Genomic DNA, 18,956 nt, shown 5'->3' on the forward strand with positions numbered 1-18,956 from the left:
CTGGGATGAAATTTAATGAAATGAGATGATATGGGATGAAATATAATCGCAGTAAAATGGTGGTCATTTACTGAGATTTTTTCAGTGGACTTTTTGGAGGAACCCGAGAAGTTACGTCCAGCAGCTTAGTTTCATTTTCCCACATTTGTGCACTTTCACAGATATTAAACAGTTAATAAACCACCATTATTACACATTTAAACCTGAAGAAACACTAAATAGACAAAATAAAACAAATCACACTACTTCACTCCTCGCGTTCCCGCTAAAAAGTCAGTAATCATCATTATCGTCGCCCATCCATAGATCATAGGGCCCGACAGTGTTGCAGCCTTTATTTTTAAATAGGTGGGATTTTTTTTATATAATCTAAATTCATGTTTAATTTACCTCGACCAGTACTCAACATTTCAAGAAAATTATATAGGTGTGCATGATTCATTAAAACAAATATATTAATAGTCTTCATAATTAGGCAAAAAATTCAATAAAAAAAAGATAACATTTTTTTTGTTGCTGTCCATACTTATTTATCGAACTTTGACAGATCAAGGTCATTGACGTGTACATTCTTATTTAAAACGCACTATAGGTTGCGTGACCGACTACAATACTCATTGGGCGTATGCAGGTTAAACCCATCCGACCCATCCGATGCTCGTTGAATCAGAACCCCAAAATATTGCGTTATTTAGTGTTGATTCGCGCAAATATACACCACAGAGGGACGGGACGCCGGCACGTTGGCAGCGCAAATTTTGTTCCTCTGGGTCATGCGGACTATTCCACGTGTACAATAAAAACCGCAATAAAATTTTATCAAAAATTTACAAATTAGCTGTTTCTTTATTACCTATATCGACATTAATTTTTGAAATGTCAAAGTTTACAGTATCACAATAACCGGCTAGCCAACCCTTCAAAACTGGAACATTCTGAGAAATGATTCTCCGAATAATAATATATTCTTAAAATTGCGTAATTAATGAGCTGAGTTAATTCTTGATCAAGTTGCGTATTTATTTTCTGAGTATCCTGTTCAGTTAGAAGTATCTACTTTTATGGTAGCAAAAACATTAGTTGTTATGAATATTAAGGGTTTTTTTCTGTTATATAATTCAACTTTCGAATGTATTAATAGTTTTCGACCATATATAAGATTATAGTTCAGAGACCTATGATCAATATATTAATTTAATTACGTGATTTATTCTAGAGTTATACGAATACGTTGGTAAAATTCCGTTTAACTTTCACTTTAACGGATACAGGTCTGCAGAATTTTCCAGAACCAAGTTCAAGTTTGGCAATGCCTTTACGCAAATATTACTTATAACTTCACGGTGATTTACAGTAAAGTTTTGATAAAGTTAGAAAACGAAACTGTTGTTGACACAACTATTTTTTATTTAGAATGAATTTCAAAGTTGAAATTATAAATGAAAAAATAATAATATTGCGATAGTAAACTCTATCTTCAGTCACAAAAGATATATATTATGTATGTACCTACTTATTTTCAGTTACATTAAAATTTTAAGAAGGTTAACAAAACTTGCAAATATCAAATTAAATAATTAAATATTATTTAAATGATAATACTTATGAATTAACAAAATTAATTTTCGACGATTTTTGTGATAAAACCCTATTAAAATTTGCTCGTAGGCAACAAGCTTTGCTGGTTTAAAGTGTCTATATTATTGACGTAGAGAGGTGTGGCGATAATTTTTTTTATTTCGTTCATTTTGAAAGCGTATTTTATAGGATTTTTTATTGCGCCGAGAATTGAATTGATTAAACCAGTGTACATTGTGTAATATGATTAGTCCATTGTACTTTTAAACTTGAATTTACAAACATTACTTTTAAAAAAGAGATTTGATTTATTTTTTAAGACGATAGCAAACATAAAAATTCAAAATAAATGTATTACTTTTAGGAAACGATCCACACCATGTCATATTGGATTACGCGCGAAAATTGGCATGGCATGCCTTCGTTTGAGTGTTATTTATAATTAAATAATATTATGCTGAAAACTAAAATGGTTGGATCAAACACTAAAATATGAAAACTAGCTACAGTTAATCGCTGTAGTTTAGATATTTTATCTAGTAAAAATCGGTTTGTTTGTTGATCAATATAAATTTTATTTATGGTATGCCATACTACTGGCAATTGTCATTTTGGACCCGAAGGTTGACAATAACTATTATACAAATAGTATACTCTGTAATACTCTGTAATTATAAAGCTTATCTATTTCGCCGGAGTTTCAGTCAATATTCTAACTATTTTTTTTTACATCAATTAATCAATAACTTCGTGCAACCCCACATGGCGCAACGGACTTTTAAATTAAGAAAGAAAAATTAGTCTCCACACAAAAGTCGTTTTAAGACCATCACCACGTTTTCAACTTTATGAATATTTACTTTATCAAGATAAAGATAAACTAGTGGTCCCCCAGTAGTTGAAATTCGATTATAATTAATTGAAATTATAAGTTTGCACATTATTATTATAGTTTCTATAATCACAGATTTCGCCAATATTGGTTGTCTTTAAAGTAGATAAAGACTATAATAATATACTATGTATGTCTTTATAGTAGACAGTATTAATCTATTTTCAATTTGACCACAGACTTTAAACAATAACAAAAGTTTGACAATAAACAAAGAGTTTATAAAAGTAAATACAAGGTAGTGTGTGTGATTATTTTATTTTATTGATTTAATGTATTTTGTTATGCATAATTAAAAAAAAAATACATTCTGCACTCCTCTATATTCTCTATAAGTGTGGGAAATTTCATATTTCTCCGTCTGTGCAATTTTCGTAAAAAGGGAATAAAGTTCACGTTTTAATATATAGATTGACAGCCGAATGCACGGCCTTGTCTTTGTACTTGACTTGTAGTTACTAATATCACAAAAGCAAACTCGTGTGCGTAATCGAGGACAATGTGCTGAACCATGACATTGAACTGATGTGATTTTCTGTGACTGCTGTGACGACGGTTAATGGCTTATTTCCTGAATTAATGATTTCACGAAGTCCAAATGTATTTTTATACGTTCAAAGGAACAACTGTAAGCAGGTAAAAAGCATAAGCGTGTTTTTGAGTTTTTTTTATATACATTAAAGAACTGATGGAAACACTCAATGAAAATTGGCGTAAACGAGGTATTGTTTTTTAATGGTAAACACTAAACTTTAAAAAAACACTCATTTGCGTGATTCTTTGACAAGGTTTCGACTGAAGTTCGAAGGATTCTCAAACGGTGTTTTATTTTTTTGTACTTGCAGATAGTCCAAATCGAACTGAATTCCAATCATCTCTCATGGCCAATCGATTGTTTTAAGCCATTGGGATGGCGGGACAGCGCCGACACAGAGCATATTACATCCATTACGCTGTCCCCCAGACATCGGACCGGTGGCCGTCGGCGACACGACCACCGGTTCCCTTGGTCGACGGGCTAGGAGCCCGCATTGATGGGGCCGCGCTGCATCTTCTCATAGAGCTGTCGGGGGAACGCGGCCTACCATTACCAGGCTTCCTATTACGGGCGAGCATGCCACCCAAGCCTAAGCCTCGCCCCGCACAAAGCGAGTAAAGCCCGAAGCTCTTAGGGGGCCCGGTGACGAATGAGACCTCGGTCCCGACCCCCTGCTCGGCGGCGGCGGATTTCTGCATAGGAGGAAGCTTTTGAGGAGAGATTTGCCTCACCTGCGAGATGGTGCACTCGCAGAAGTCAATCCTTCCTGGACTCGTTACCGCCAAGCTGCGACGCGACGACGCCAGGCAGCGACAAGTCCGGTCCTATCTTTGCAAGCTGCGACGCGACGCCGCTGCGTCTCCCAGGCGGAGCAGACAGCAAGAGTATGCTCCGCCGTGTCCAGGTCATGTCCACAGTGACGGCACCTTGTTGTCGGCTCAGCTCCTATCTGATACAGGTACTTTCCGAAGCATTCGTGATCAGCACCGCACGAAAGGCGAGGCGTCCTCCGCCATGATTCACCCAATCATCAAAGACCAGGTAAGCCGCCTCGACGGTCCACAGACCTTACGTGGGGGTGGCCGACCACCTCGACCATGACTCGAGCACGGACCACCGAGAATGGGCCTTCCGCGGCCGCAGCTCACTTTTGAGGAGACGCGCCACGCCGAAAGCACGAAGTTCGCTGCGCCACCGATAATCGGCAACGAGCGACTCCGCCTCCAGCTCCCATGGTGGCGTCTCCGCCAACACACAAGCCATCTCGAAAGAAACGGTGCGATATCCACGGATGACCCTGATAGTAACGATGCGCTACGGCCGACGCAGAAACCGAGCCATAAAGCGAAAAGCCCACCGGCTATCCAATACGAAGATGAGGCACCTCAACTGCACCCCGATCCCAATCTGGACGCCTCTAACCACGATGTGGTTGTTGACAGGTGGTGTTCTCCGCGGCCCGTGAAACCACAGGGCTTTGCATTTACTGACCGCCACGTCGAGGCCCAGCCTCTTTACCCTCCTGACGATAATATAACTACTTATATACTGAAACCTTAGAACTTATATCTCAAGGTGTGTGGCGCATTTACGTTGTAGATGTCTATGGGCTCCAGTAATCACTTAACACCAGGTGGGCTGTGAGCTCGTCCACACATCAAAGTAATAAAAAAAGACAAGGGCCACATCCGCTGTGGGGAGACAGACAGTCTTTATAATCATCCCCCGCGTCCCGACCAACATGTCGTCCGCGTAACAAATAAAGCGAAGGCCCGGGAGGAGGCCGCCCCTCAGCATTCAGTTGTACCCGATATTCCACAAGAGGGGGCTGAGAAGCAACCCCTGTGGAACACTACGCACGAACGAAAACCGGTGAAGTGAAACCGTACCCGGCACATTCGACCGAACTGGTCTCCAAGTACAAGCCAACCAGTCGGCGCAGGGATAGGGGCACTCTATGCTTCTCCAGTGCTCCCCTCGCCCTATGACCCCTATAAAAAAAAAAGGTCCAACCCGACCAAGCGCTGAGCGATGCGGGCAGCTAGGATACGTTCCAGCAATTTACCCGCCTCGTCCAGCAGTAGGATAGGAGGATACCTGGTGGCTGTATCCACCGCCCCTCCTTTCTCAACACCACAAGACTGCCCATCCGCCAAAGCGACGAAAGCCGTCCCGACTCGCTGCAGCCATTATATAGCTCCAGGAGCCGGTCCTCCAAGGCACCGAGGGTCAAGGCCAGTACACGGCGGTGAACTCAGTCGGGACCAGGGGCGTATCCTTTGTAGTCATCCTGACAAGGAGCTTTGGCCCGGTAATGCGGGGCACCTTAGCAGGCTTCGCCGTCGGTGGCGTCCGACGGCTCAACCATTGCGGGGGGACAAAACCCTCCCGCCTCTACGGGAACAACGCCGAAACAATATTCCGCAGCTGCTAAGGCTGAAGACGGTCAGTCATAGGGGCTTACGGGCGTAGCTTGCTGCGCACAAGTTTGTACGGGCTCCTCCACGGATTCGCTTCGAGCGCCTCCAAGAGTCTCTCCATGTTCTGCTCTTTGGTGCGCCTGATGGCCAGCCGGGCGTCCTTCGCATTGTGATATTTACCGTGCAGCCAGGTCTCGTCCTCCGCGAATGCAACGGGCTCGTCGCGCCACACGCGGCAACGACGGCGGTGTATAGTGCATGGAGACCGCACGCAGTCTCGGAATTTCGGGCGACCACCATGGCGACTGCTGCCGTTCTGAATGCCGAGGGCTGATCCGGGGCATAGAGGAATCGCATATACGGTGCATCACGCCCCGGAACCATGCCAACCGGCTTCGGTCTCCACTTTGAAAGGGTGTGGGCGCTAGTGCCCACCTAGTGAATGATCAGGACGCACTCCACGGGGGTTCAACTTCAAGGGCGTATGTGGCCGGCGTCGGTAGGGGGCGGAAATTCACGATGCTATTCACTGCTATTGTGATGTTTTTTAAATATCAATCAATATTCGAAACACTTTTTTAAGTATACATTTTTCAATATATTTAACTTTGAATATTCAACATAGTATCATCGGTGGCATAAAGAAAGCGGAGCCCTTGGCTCAAAAAAGTTTAATCTATGACTCCATTCATCCTTCTTTTTTTTGGATGGTGGAATACCACTATAATAACTGGTAACTCGGAGGCTTGTGTAGTTTCGTCAGGACACGGGCGAGCACGGGCTCAGTCAGGAGGTATGAGATTTGCTAACAACGGGCCGTGCGCTTCCGAGGGAGGCCTAACAGCTCAAGGGTAGCTGCTTCGTGAATGCGTCTACTACCATATCGGAATCGCTACCCGCTGAGAAGAAGAAATTTAGCGGGCTGATGTTTCGGTTTGTTTTCACGTCGAGCTCTTTGCCGATTTCGACGAGTACAGTTACCGGGGACATCCTTCTATCAATATCACCCGTTCATTTGATAACTAAATTCAATTTTTTTCTGCGACCTAACATTGTCTTTAACTGTACTGTACTATGTCTCTGAAAATATGTCCGGTTTTGTAAGCACTGCATGGATAAATAAGTCTCAAAAGGGTTCAAGTCATGACTTTATACTTTTAGTTGAAATTAGGAAAGCGTTTTTATGCTATCTACAAGGTCATCACAAAAGTGACGTTTGAGTTTGTGGCTAACCCATCATACAACGTAAGGTAGGCTTGAATGTTGCTTACGACATGTTCAAGACAAGCTTGCACGTATACAAGTTCCCAACAACAACATTTGGACCGTCGGTCTACCGAGCAATATCATCCGCTCGGTGGAAGATCTTCCCTTTGTCGTATACCCTACACACTGGTGACTAGTGACGGACCAATTGCAGTCCTCACATTTCATCATCAGCGCATTAAGAACTTTGGCTACCACAATTCCCGCATTCTCGCAGATAAAAACAAATCATCAACAGTCGTCCCACAGCAAGCAAGTATCGCAGCCTCAACAGGATGATAGCAGCCAACTCACCGCGCTTCCTGGTCTTACGGCACGCATCTTCACTGCCTCATCACGCCCCTACAGCCCATTGCAACTCTGGATCATCAATGCTTGGGGTCACACATCTCCGGCTTGGTAGCTCTGCAGGCATGGACTACTCACGGCACTAACGCAGCATTCAAGCTCAGTCTCAACTCACCGCAGACTTCAAGCAGCACTGGCACTTGCTACACAAGCTAATCTCAGCACGGACAACGCTAACATAATTCGACCTCCAGTCTCGGAGGGGAGTGATGTGGTGGGTATCCATCATACAACGCAAGATATTTGAGAGATGCTTGAATCTCGCTTACGACATTTTCAAGACAAGCATGCATATACATATACAAGCTCCGAACAACAACATTCGGACCGTCGGTCTACCGAGAAATATCACCCGCTCGGTGGAAAGATCTTCCCCCTATCTCAGATTTATCCCTTTGTCGTATATCCCTCCAAAAAGTTGACGTTTACGATGCACTCGCATTTTAAAAACTGAGACCTTAGAACTCATATCTCTCAAGGTGGATGGCGGCATTCACGTTGTAAATGTCTATGGTCTCCGGTAACCATTTAGCACCAGGTAGGCCGTGAGCTCGTCCACCCATCTAAGTAATAAAAAAAAACAAAAAAATGTCGTGCTCAGAAAAATATAGATCAAAATATCTGTTAGGGTAAAGCCAGTGGCCTCATTTGAGGACGCACAAAGGTTAATTATATTTCATTATAAATATTGGTAATGAAAGATATTTCATTAAAATAATGTTTTCTGTAATCAGCTAACTTATCCCTCGATACCCTGTCATAAGGACATTCGCGTAGGTACATAAGCAAATATTATATAATATATGTATATGTATATATGATATCTATATATTAATACGTGAAGCAAAAACTTTGTATCCCTTTTGACGAAAATTGCGCGGATGGAAGAGTATGAAATTTTCCACACTTATAGAGAATATAGAGAAGGAGTGCACAATGCTAATATTTTTTAAAATAATGCATAAAAGATACATTAAATCAATAAAGAAAACATTACATACACTACATATCATGTATTTGACGCACACACGCATGCATACTATTTATGTCAAACTTTTGTTCTTCTTCTTCTTCTGTTTGATTTTGGAACAAAAGTTATTTATGTCAAACTTTTGTTCTTCTTCTTCTTCTGTTTGATTTTGGAATGCGCAAGCCGCGCGAGCCAAAATCAAACAGAAGAAGAAGAAGAACAAAAGTTTGACATAAATAACTTTTATTCTTGATGTCTGTTGTCAAATTGAGATTAAATATTGTTTGTCTTTGTTAATATTTTTTATAGTGTAGTCTTGGCAAAATTTGTGATTATAGAAGTATAAAATACAATCATATGATGTGTACAAACTTACAATTCTAATTAATTATAGTCGAATTTCGACTACTGCGGGACTGATATTATTACAGAGTCCAGGCTCCCCCGACCGGGAACCAGCGCTACAGTATAAAAACAAATCCTCGCCGGGCCTTTGCTTGCCCAATGAGTTTCTCGCCAGATCTTCTAAGTGGGTCGCGTTTACGATCCAGTGATAGTAGATTTTGCGAAGCACTGCTTTTACTAGGGCTAGTGTTAGCAAAGTCCTCTGGTTAGAACCCCGTGAGCTCACCTACCTATTCGCTCGGCGAATCTAGTATAATCCCTCGAGATTACTCTTACTAGAATAGGTAGGAAAAGAAGAAGCCTTTGTCCGTGACGTTCGTGCGTGACGGTTCTTGAAGAGACTTGTTGTGTAATTTGAACAGTTTTCGTAAACATTTCGAAATCATTTTGTTAGAAGTTTTGGTTAATTTAGTAAAATTATTTAGGCCAGTTCTGTGTAATTTCTTTCTTTTTTTAAATTCCTCACTTCTGGTCGATAATTATATATTAATTATGTACTCGCACTGAAGTTCACGACCACTCTGCCAAGAGTGCAAACGACTAAGAAATGTCGTTTCAACTTATTGACGTACTGTCGTATAGTCAACGTGTTGACAGCAACACTTTTAAACTATGCCTTATTTCACCTAATGACCAATTAAATAATTACGAAACACGGATATAACTTTATATAAAAATAATTGGTTAATTTATACAATGTTAATGACCCATTAGGACTAAAAATTTATAAGTTGTTAAACTTTCACAAAAAATTCTTGGAAGCTTAAACCGGTGTTATTTACGAAAACATTCTACAAGGAAAATTTAAACAGTGATTCATTGTCAAGACGCAGATCGGACTACAGAGTATAAAAACACGGTGATTTTTTAAATTCGTTCAAATTTAGTATTTGCTTGTCACGACTTTGACCAATGATTGTCCACGAAGACTAATCACCCGTCTTAGGTGTCAAAGGCATCCATATGCATAAAAAGGACTATCAATTGGAATTTAAATTGAGCCTTCTGCTCTTTCTGATATAGGTCAAATAAATTTGAAAATGTAGTATTTTAATATAAAAAAACTATTTTTACCATTAGTTCATCTCGTGAGTAGTAGGTATTCCCAGTTTTTTTATTGCATATATAGGTGAATGAGCTCACGGCTTACCTGGTGTTGTGCAGTGTAAGTGTTTACTGGAGCCCATAGTCATCACAAATACCACCAACCAACTTGATTCATAAATTCTAAGTATTAGTTCAATAGTAACAGTAGCCGTTGCTGTCAAACCCTAAAAATCAAAACGCATTACTGTTTCTAGCGTTAGAACGCTACTTCGACAAAGCGGTGCGACAGGTTACCCCTCGAATCGTGGTCGCCACTAATTATTTATCTGACCCAGGCGACGGGGCAACACAAAGCCAACGTCGCCCGAAACATGTCTTGTCGGATCCACTCTCGGTGCTTTTACACCCTTCAAGCACCGATCATCGTCCACGTCGAACTGGTCGATTACGACGATCGAACTGACCCATAGACCCAACCCACGGAGTTTTTGCCAGATCTTATCACTGGGTCGCAATTCCGATCTGGTGGTAGATCAAGCTAATAGCTGCTCTTGCCAGGACTAGTGTTAGAAAAAATGCTCCGGTTAATCCCGTGACCTTACTAGTTTGAATAGCCCCGCAGGCTATCAGCGATTAGGTAGAGAAAAAGTTTAAATTTGTTTTAAATGTGGAACGTTTCATTTGTTTTTCGAATGTATGTGTAATTTTTTTTTGGTTACTTTATGTCATTCTTTCGTTTTCGATTCATTTTTAATGAGGGCGTACACCAAGTCTCAGTTCGCGGATTATGGAGAACCACTGTGAAGGCTATAATTAACAAGGATTCCACATGACCACAGTTGCTCTGTAAAGAGTAACCGACTATAATTATATCATTCTTTCATTTTTAAAGTACGTATGTTTAGTATTTATTTATGTATGTATACCTTTTTTTTTTTTTTTTTTTTCTTTCGGGTATGTATACCTGCCTGAGGATTTTGAACCCAGTACCTTTTACCCTTTTATATTTCTAAAATGAATACAATGTGGAACAAATCACACACTAAACTTGTCTAAATAGTTTTCGTTTATTCTAAGTTTACGAATAAGAGTGAAAATCATAAACAATAACGATAAAACTCATTACTAACTTTACGACAATGTTGATGACTAGTAAAATATAATATAAACGACATAGATACGTACCTACCTATCTACGAGTATGTTACAATGACAATAATTAGGCACGGTTGGAAGACCGATATGATGTTTGTCGGTGACAATTTATTTTAAATCATTTTTAAATACATAAATTATAAAGAAGTTAATAGATTATATTAAATAACTGCTGCAAAGCTACGAATAAATAATTATTTGTTCGTAGCTGCAAAGTGTTTTTTGTACGAAATGACAACGTTCGAATTACCTAAAAATGTTAAAAATGACGTAGACAACTATGTCTGCTATGAACTCGCGAATTACGCTTAAGGTCAGTAATTGAAGACGCGAAAACAGTTTGAAATAATACTAAAAATTTGGCATTAAAACTTATGTGGTTTCACAAAATATAGTTTGTTTGGTAGTTTTTCCCAGGTTTTTTGGATTTCGAATTTGGCGAGGTCCCTCGCTCTCTCGCTCTCGCTCTCTCTCGTTAAATTATTTTGTTTATCCAATTAATTTATTTTTCTTTTGTTTTTCTACTTATTCTAATAGAAGATCTATAGTCCATCTCATTGTAAATTGTAATTATCGGTAATGCGCAAAAGCACACATGGCCAAACCGCTGCATATTCCCAAGGACTCTTTACACTCTTCAAACTGTGTTTCGAGCAGGATATGTTATAGTGCAAGTCAGATAGTTCGCGTTTAAAATGATCCTGTGAAACTTATTATGGTTGAACACAGGAGCTCGAGATAGTAAGGATAAATTGTGTCCCGGTAGCGGGTGCAGCGATGGTAAACGGATATGACGAAGTCATTTTAAACAATTCATTAGAGTATTCAGAAAAAAGAACACAATTTCCTTGATGCCGCATTATTCCATCAAGCCCAATGGAGAGTACACTGAGGATACTAGTGGATCGGGGAATTTAAATAGCTAGCTCTTGCTTCGTCGCTGCTTGCATCGTTTCTTTTGTTGTCACTCACACCGGAATATAGTGCAATAGTAGCATCCTCGTATCGGTTGGGGTCTAACCCTTGGAGTCTAAACCTACTAACTTCTAAAAGTGGGATATTTATTTCAATTAATTTTATACATAATTTACGAAAATCGCTCGCGCATGTGGACTCCCCTGTGCCTTTTACACTGACATTATAAATCTTAGCAGAATGTTACCAAATAACAAAATATAAACAAAGAGATTTAATTTGATTTTGACTGAACGGCTTACTTATTGACTAATCATAAAATACTTGTGTCTTTTAATAGTAAGCCTTATTTTTTTACGTTTTCTTAAGCGATATACGAGTCCCGAACACCAACGAAATCACTATCAGTCTATTATTTATATATTTTTTCTTTATTTAAGTAGTTTTAAATAATTCCGCAAGTTACATTACGGAGAGAAACTAAAACATCACTTACTCAACCAATCATAGTCTTACGTGCGACTATTAGGAACTGTGTAAGTATAATTTAACGACGGACGTAATTAATGTCACCACAAAACAACGTTGCGTGTAAAAAGTGTGGTAACAGAATGCACACCTGCCAAATATAATAGTAGGCATAGTAAAACAGCGTTGAAAACGGACATAACTGAAGAGGAGAAACAAAAACCTCACTATATTTTACACCTTTATTTCATGTCTAGATAGGTGGAAGAAATCACAGGCATATTGCAGTAGGAACTTATAGATATCACAACGTGATTAACCCCACCCAACTCGAGACAAGGTCGAAATCTCAATTATATTTTATAATAATTGTCCCATCCTTCAAACTGAAATGCCTGACTGCTTCGTGGATCATAATAACACGATCTCAATAAGACAACAACGATTTCTTTTCAAGTTTCGAAAATGTTAAATGTATATTTATAAAAAGTATCTGTATATTAATACGTGAAGCAAAAATTTTGTATCCCTTTTTACGAAAATTGCGCGGACAGAGGAGTATGAAATTTTCCACACTTAAAGAGAATATAGAGAAGAAGTGCACAATGCTAATATTTTTTTAAATACATACATTAAATCAATAAATAAAACATTACATACACTACATACCATGTATTTGACGCACACACGCATGCATACTATTTATTGTCAAACTTTTGTTCTTGACGTCTGTGGTTAAATTGAGAATAGATTAAATATTGTTTGTCTTTATTAATATTTTTTATAGTGTAGTCTTGGCGAAATTTTTGATTATAGAAGTATAAAATACAATCATAATAGTGTACAAACTTACAATTCCAATTAATTATAGTCGAATTTCGACTACTGCGGGACCTCTAGTTAGTACAAATCTACAAAATAAATATGTACATAAAATCGCTCATCATCCTACATTTTGTACATGTTCGGTTAGGTGTTATTTTTTTTAATCATCACTGCGATATCAGTTATTAGACGATATGATAATTAAGCATTATTAAATAAAACCAGAATAATTTACAATGTATGTCATTTATAAAACCTTCTTAGAGGTCGTTGAACACTTTCGAATTTCTCAATTGCAAAATAATACATCATGCGTGCATCTGGTGTGCATACGATCAACTGCAGATTGTACGTGAACGGTGACCTAAGTCGTTTGTGCAAACATTTTGATGCTTTACTAACATTATTGTGAAAGGTAGCGGAAGGAAGGGAAAATCGCAATCGGCAATGCGAAGTCATTTGTGTCACATACAAATGTCCTTACAGCCTCTTTTGTTCAATGGAATATTTTTTTAAATACATATGTTCGTGGATTTCACTTCGTTTTGAAAACTCACAGTAACTTCACGCTTTCAACAACATGGTTATTCGATGCAACCTTCTAATGAATGAAAAAATGTAAATAAAAACGATCGTGACGTGACATTACAGGGCGTTATATAAATTTATTTATTTTAGTTTCTCTCTCCACCCCTTAGTAAATTAAATGTTAGAAATTAAGAAATAAATACGAGTACAACAAAAAATTTATAAAAGTTCAGAGCAAGCACAGATGTTGGTCATAGGGTGTTTAGCTTTGTTATCGGTATCGGGTAGGACGAATTACGTGAGTTTATTAAAAACTATATGAAAAAGTATTTATTCTATTCACAGAGTACTCATAAAATTGAAATAATTAATCATTGATTTTGACTTTTGAATGAAATTTTTACTACAACCATTAAATGTCAAATAATATAAATAAAAGAAACTAAATAACAAATATATTATTTTGAAGACAAAATGAAAATATTTAAAAATGAAATATAATTCAAAGAAAAAAACAACTTTGAAAGGTTACTATTTCTTTAGTACTTATTGTATATTTTTTGGATAGTGGCCATTGAAATATAGTTTAATAAATGTGTCAATTTCAGTGCTTGTACCTGATTTGCCAGCAAAGATTTAGATTTAGATTCGAAATGATTTGAAGGGGATTTTGCGTATTTGGTAGTAAAGCTGGTCAATCTGCAAAATTATGTGGGTATTTCAATATTTACCATTCATAATACTTATCATTATCATTCATTATCATTATTAAATATCTGTATTCGGTAGATCGATACTTCAAAAATTGTACGCAAACATAAAATTCATACTCGTACTTAACTTGTTTTCAGATGTGATCCCAGCGAGGCTCAATCTGTGGGTGATGTTATTCACGAGTTGCTGGGTGGCGTACATGTTGCGTGTGAACATAAGCCTCAATCTAATTGCCATGGTGCCTCAAACGTCACACAATTCTTCGTGAGTAACTTTTGGATTCTTAACATTAATGTCTAATGCTAATGAAAAAATATTCATTGTGACCGATGGTAAATCCGTCGTATTTTTGATGCACACACAGATTTCAGCAAGTGGGTTATTATTTGAAATTCGACCATCGAAATGGACGCACTTATCAAAGGCTAGGTGTGTGTCAATATTGTACTGTTTACCATATTTTATATTACAACATCATCGGTTGGTCGAAATTTTTAATATATTTTTTCTTTTTTATTTCATGTTATGATTTCCTTTTTCGTGTTAAATGTTTTTGGTTTGGTATGTTTTGATTGTTTGGTTGTCAATCAAACAGTATTTCAAAAGAGAGGGTCAACAGTATTTCATACTTATTTTACTCATTATATTAAAACTGGATTTCACAAATAAATGTGGAAGCTTCATCTACGCTGCTAGGGTACATACATTGAGCTTAATGTAAAACTTGTTAGTTTATAAATAGAACTAGTGTTTATGAAACAGGATTCTCTTTTATTTAATTAGATCTGTGAGCGTCTTAATCGGTTTTCAAACTGGAACGTTAAGTGATAAAATTTCTCATTGTTTCTTCGGTATTCATCAGAGTTTTTGTTTTCTCTACAACTATTGGTCCGGTAATTCACATCCAGCGATACTTATGGATCTGTTTGTTTTAATTAGTTCGACATCACAATGCGGAGCTAAAGACGACGTGGTCAGGAACACTAGTTTGCAGCACGAAGACATAGCTGATGTTAGAGAGGTGCCCAGACAGGTGATTGAAATAATTTTATCTAAATGAACACTTATTTAAACCATACGAATTACTCTTAGGATAAATCATGATTAATTTTAAACTTCACCGTAAACATCTGCAATAACTTTACTTAGCTGCAACTTCGAATGATTAATGAATCCACATGCATTAATCGCGACAATACAAGCTGTACGATTTTGGACGGTGAATTATTTAAAGACTTTATTTTCGTTATCAGGGCTATATTTTTCATGTTAAATATAGTATATTTTGTTGTTTTGTGGTACGCTTACTAAAGCTAAAGATTTAAAATTAAACCAGTCACACACACCCACATACATATATATTTGTATATTATGTAAAGGCACGAAATTTTTGACGGCAATAATTTTCTTTTGGTGCTCGTCACCCAATTTTAATTGTTATGGTAAATGAATCAACTGTCATGTATGTTCACACGACAATAAGATACAATGAGGTGTTACCTACCAGACTTATCGCTCAATACCAATTTTGATTAGAATATCGATTTTATAATATTATGTTCTCTAATCTGCGAGAAATTGTTATTTAAGATTTTTTCCTTGGCAAATGCTGCTTTAAAGTACAACAATATTAACAGCACATGAGCACAACAATAATGAAAACCTTAGTCGCATATCGCCGATCTTTACCGTTTATTTTTCTTGACTTAAAAGTGCAAAGAATTTAAATCTAAATAAAGGCTTAATAATTTATTTTACTTTATACTTACTATTATTTACTTTATAGTTTAAATGCTAGAGAATTGTTTAGAGTAAAGCTATATGCATCGTTAAATATTGTTAACTGTAACAAAGTAAACATTTATATTATTTCTTGCAGTAACAAAATATGCACAATTAAAATAATGTGAGGGTATTTAAACGCTAATAAATATCAAAAACGAAAGTTTACAAAATTGTTGAAGTTACTGTGAAATTTTAATTTTGTGTTTATATAAACTTCTATTTGTAGGTTCCAGGAGGTGCATCTTTCGATTGGACTGCTGATCAACAAGCACTTATCCTTGGCTCATACTTTTGGTGCTACCCGCTGACATCTTTGGCTGGAGGAATGGCTGCTGAGCGATGGGGTCCTCGATTAGTAGTCTTCGTCACTTCACTAGCAAGCGCAGTGCTAACTGCATTAAGTCCTGTGGCTTCATCCTGGAATTATCTGGCACTAGTTGTTATTAGGTTCTTCCTGGGATTTGCTTCAGTCAGTTTTTTGTTTTTATATACAATATTTTTTTAGTATCGTCTTCCGATTCCTAATAAGTTCTCCTTTTTCGATTTCAGGGATTCATATATCCAGCCCTTCATGTGTTGGTAGCCCGGTGGGCTCCACCTGCCGAAAAAGGAAAGTTTGTTAGTGCCACGATGGGCGGTACATTAGGGACAGTTGTTACTTGGTCTTTGACTGGACCTCTCATAGAAAAGTTTGGCTGGGAGTCAGCGTTTTATGTGCCAGCCGCATTAACATTTGTTTGGTGCTTTTTCTGGTGGTACTTAGTTGCTGATACACCTTCAGAGCATCCAAGGATATCAGTAAAAGAGAAGAATTATATTTTAGATGCTCTAGGAGACAAGGTTAAAAAGTCTAAGGTATTTACTTTGATATTTGCTTTAACACTTTAAATGGATTGCACTTATGTGTCAGATTCGATGTTATAGTAATCAATTTAAAATTTATTAAAATTTATTGGATATATTTGTACCGTTATATATAGGAATCAGTGTTTATAGTTGTAATGGTGTTTATGTATAGCAGGTATATTCAGTATTTAAAATAATTTTGAACAACGGATGTAATTCGGCTGTACGCATTTTCTTTTAGTTAAAAAAATCTACTTTTCTTAAATTTTTTAAATAAATATAATTAACAATAATATTTATATTACTTTCAGGGCCTGCCGCCTTTTAAGAGCATTGTCAAGTCATTTCCCTTTCTGGCTATGATAGTTTTGCATTATGGAAACCTATGGGGATTGTACTTTATAATGACTGTCGGTCCAAAATTTGTGGCAAGCGTTTTAGGATTTGAATTATCAGCCGCGGGCGTAATATCCGCTTTACCATACCTCGCTAGGCTGGTGATGGCAACAATTTTTGGCTTTATTGGAGATTTTATATTAGCACGAAAATTAATGACAACGACGGTTATTCGAAAATTCTTCTGTCTTTTTTCACATATTTTGCCTGGATTATTGTTGCTCTGCTTGATTTATGCCGGATGTTCGACAACCCTATCAGTGGCTTTAATAACTATGTCAATGGGCTTCAACGGAGCTGCTACGTTAACAAATTTACAAAATCACCAAGACTTAGCTCCGAGTTATGCTGGAACTTTATATGGAATTGCTAATTGTATCGGTAGCACGGCTGGGTTTTTTACACCTATGATAACTGCATATTTCACAAGGAACGGCGTAAGTTGTTTTTTTTTTATAGACAAACTGTAGAAATTATTTAAACTCAAAAAAATTAGGACGTTATTTAAAATCATTTCTATTTTTATTTCAGAACGGCTTCGAACAATGGAGACCAGTCTTTTATATAGGGGCGTCAGTATATGTTGTTTCTGCCGTATTTTTTATCTTCTTCGGCACCGGTAACATTCAAGATTGGAATTTTGCGGAAAATACAAAGGAAAGTAAAGACGATAAAAACAACGACTTAAAAGAAATGAACGGGATAACGACACGAACCGGTGATGCCAAAGATGCGAAAGATACTCCTTTAAGCGTAATCTCTTAAGGTGTGAGTTTTGTAACAATGTAATACATCACTAGATACAGTATCGTAACTTTTCAAGGGCTAAACATGTATATTTGCGATGACGTAAATAGTGGATGATGTAGAAATATTTAGACGGTAAGTTAAATAAATATGAAAATATCCATCCGTCCATAGCATGGAGGTAAGTTTGAAATTACTGGTATTAATTAATGACATTATTTCGTATCGTGTGGTTTATTATTTAAAATAATAAATTAGGTGTACTAATGAAATATTCGGCTAGTAAATTTTAATTTAAACATAATAAAATGTTAGGCGCGTACCTTACTGTTATCTGTGATTTGTTAGTGATAAAATGGAAACCCTCTTGGAAGAGACAGGGATACAACATTCATTGTTTATTTTTGACCATTTGTTTTAGTATAAGTAAATTTGCATTTGTTTATTAAGATTTTGGATGTTATTTTTGTTTTTAAAGGTGCCTTTTAAAATTTGCATTGAAAGCTTAGAAATTATATTAATTGGCTAATATCATCTTTGTATGCGTTTGAATTAACGTATGATTGTCATCGTCATCAGCCCACAATCGTACACTGTTAGACCTATACCAATCCACATCATTGAGCCCGGTCGCTAATAATTAATTGCAAACGTATAATTGCACCTAAACCATCTCAATAATTTTAACGTATCACTATGTAAATTTATTTTAGTATTTAAATCAAAATGACTTCACCAGTGGCTTCCTTGAAGGAGATGACATTCCTTCTCAAATTATAAATAGATAATATTGACTATGTGGTTTATTATAATATGATTTATTGTTTAGAAATAATTTATGTGTCTAGATTACCATTTAATTTTATGATTTCATTGTATGTGAAGTGCTGATCGTTAAATAAATCTTTTAATATATTAATTTGTTTTCGTTCTTTGCCTCTTTTATAAATCAGACAAAAGCAAACCAGACTGAAGTGTAATACGGTTAACTTCTGAATCTTTTGAATTTTTATGTAATACAATGTCTAATTAAATTACAATAAAAAATAAAAAAAATAAAAGAGCTATAAAAATCAAATACCTATACAAAATTTGATTTAAAAAAGTCTAAAT

General features: G+C 37.0%; 1 protein-coding gene across 1 annotated transcript in view; it reads left to right on the plus strand.

The window, feature by feature from the left end:
• The window catches only part of LOC114245048 (sialin), a 30,415-nt gene extending 11,653 nt beyond the window's left edge, over positions 1 to 18,762 (plus strand). The window contains exons 2-7 of the mRNA XM_028177051.2: positions 14,207 to 14,333; positions 15,009 to 15,102; positions 16,081 to 16,323; positions 16,404 to 16,709; positions 17,012 to 17,533; positions 17,628 to 18,762. Of these exons, the coding sequence (XP_028032852.2) occupies positions 14,207 to 14,333; positions 15,009 to 15,102; positions 16,081 to 16,323; positions 16,404 to 16,709; positions 17,012 to 17,533; positions 17,628 to 17,861 (1,526 nt within the window). The 3' untranslated portion in view covers positions 17,862 to 18,762. The remainder of the gene's footprint in view (positions 1 to 14,206; positions 14,334 to 15,008; positions 15,103 to 16,080; positions 16,324 to 16,403; positions 16,710 to 17,011; positions 17,534 to 17,627) is intronic.
• Positions 18,763 to 18,956: the final 194 nt, after the last annotated feature.

The sequence above is a fragment of the Bombyx mandarina genome, chromosome 03, assembly GCF_030267445.1.
Source record: "Bombyx mandarina strain Sakado chromosome 03, ASM3026744v2".
Taxonomy (NCBI): domain Eukaryota; kingdom Metazoa; phylum Arthropoda; class Insecta; order Lepidoptera; family Bombycidae; genus Bombyx; species Bombyx mandarina.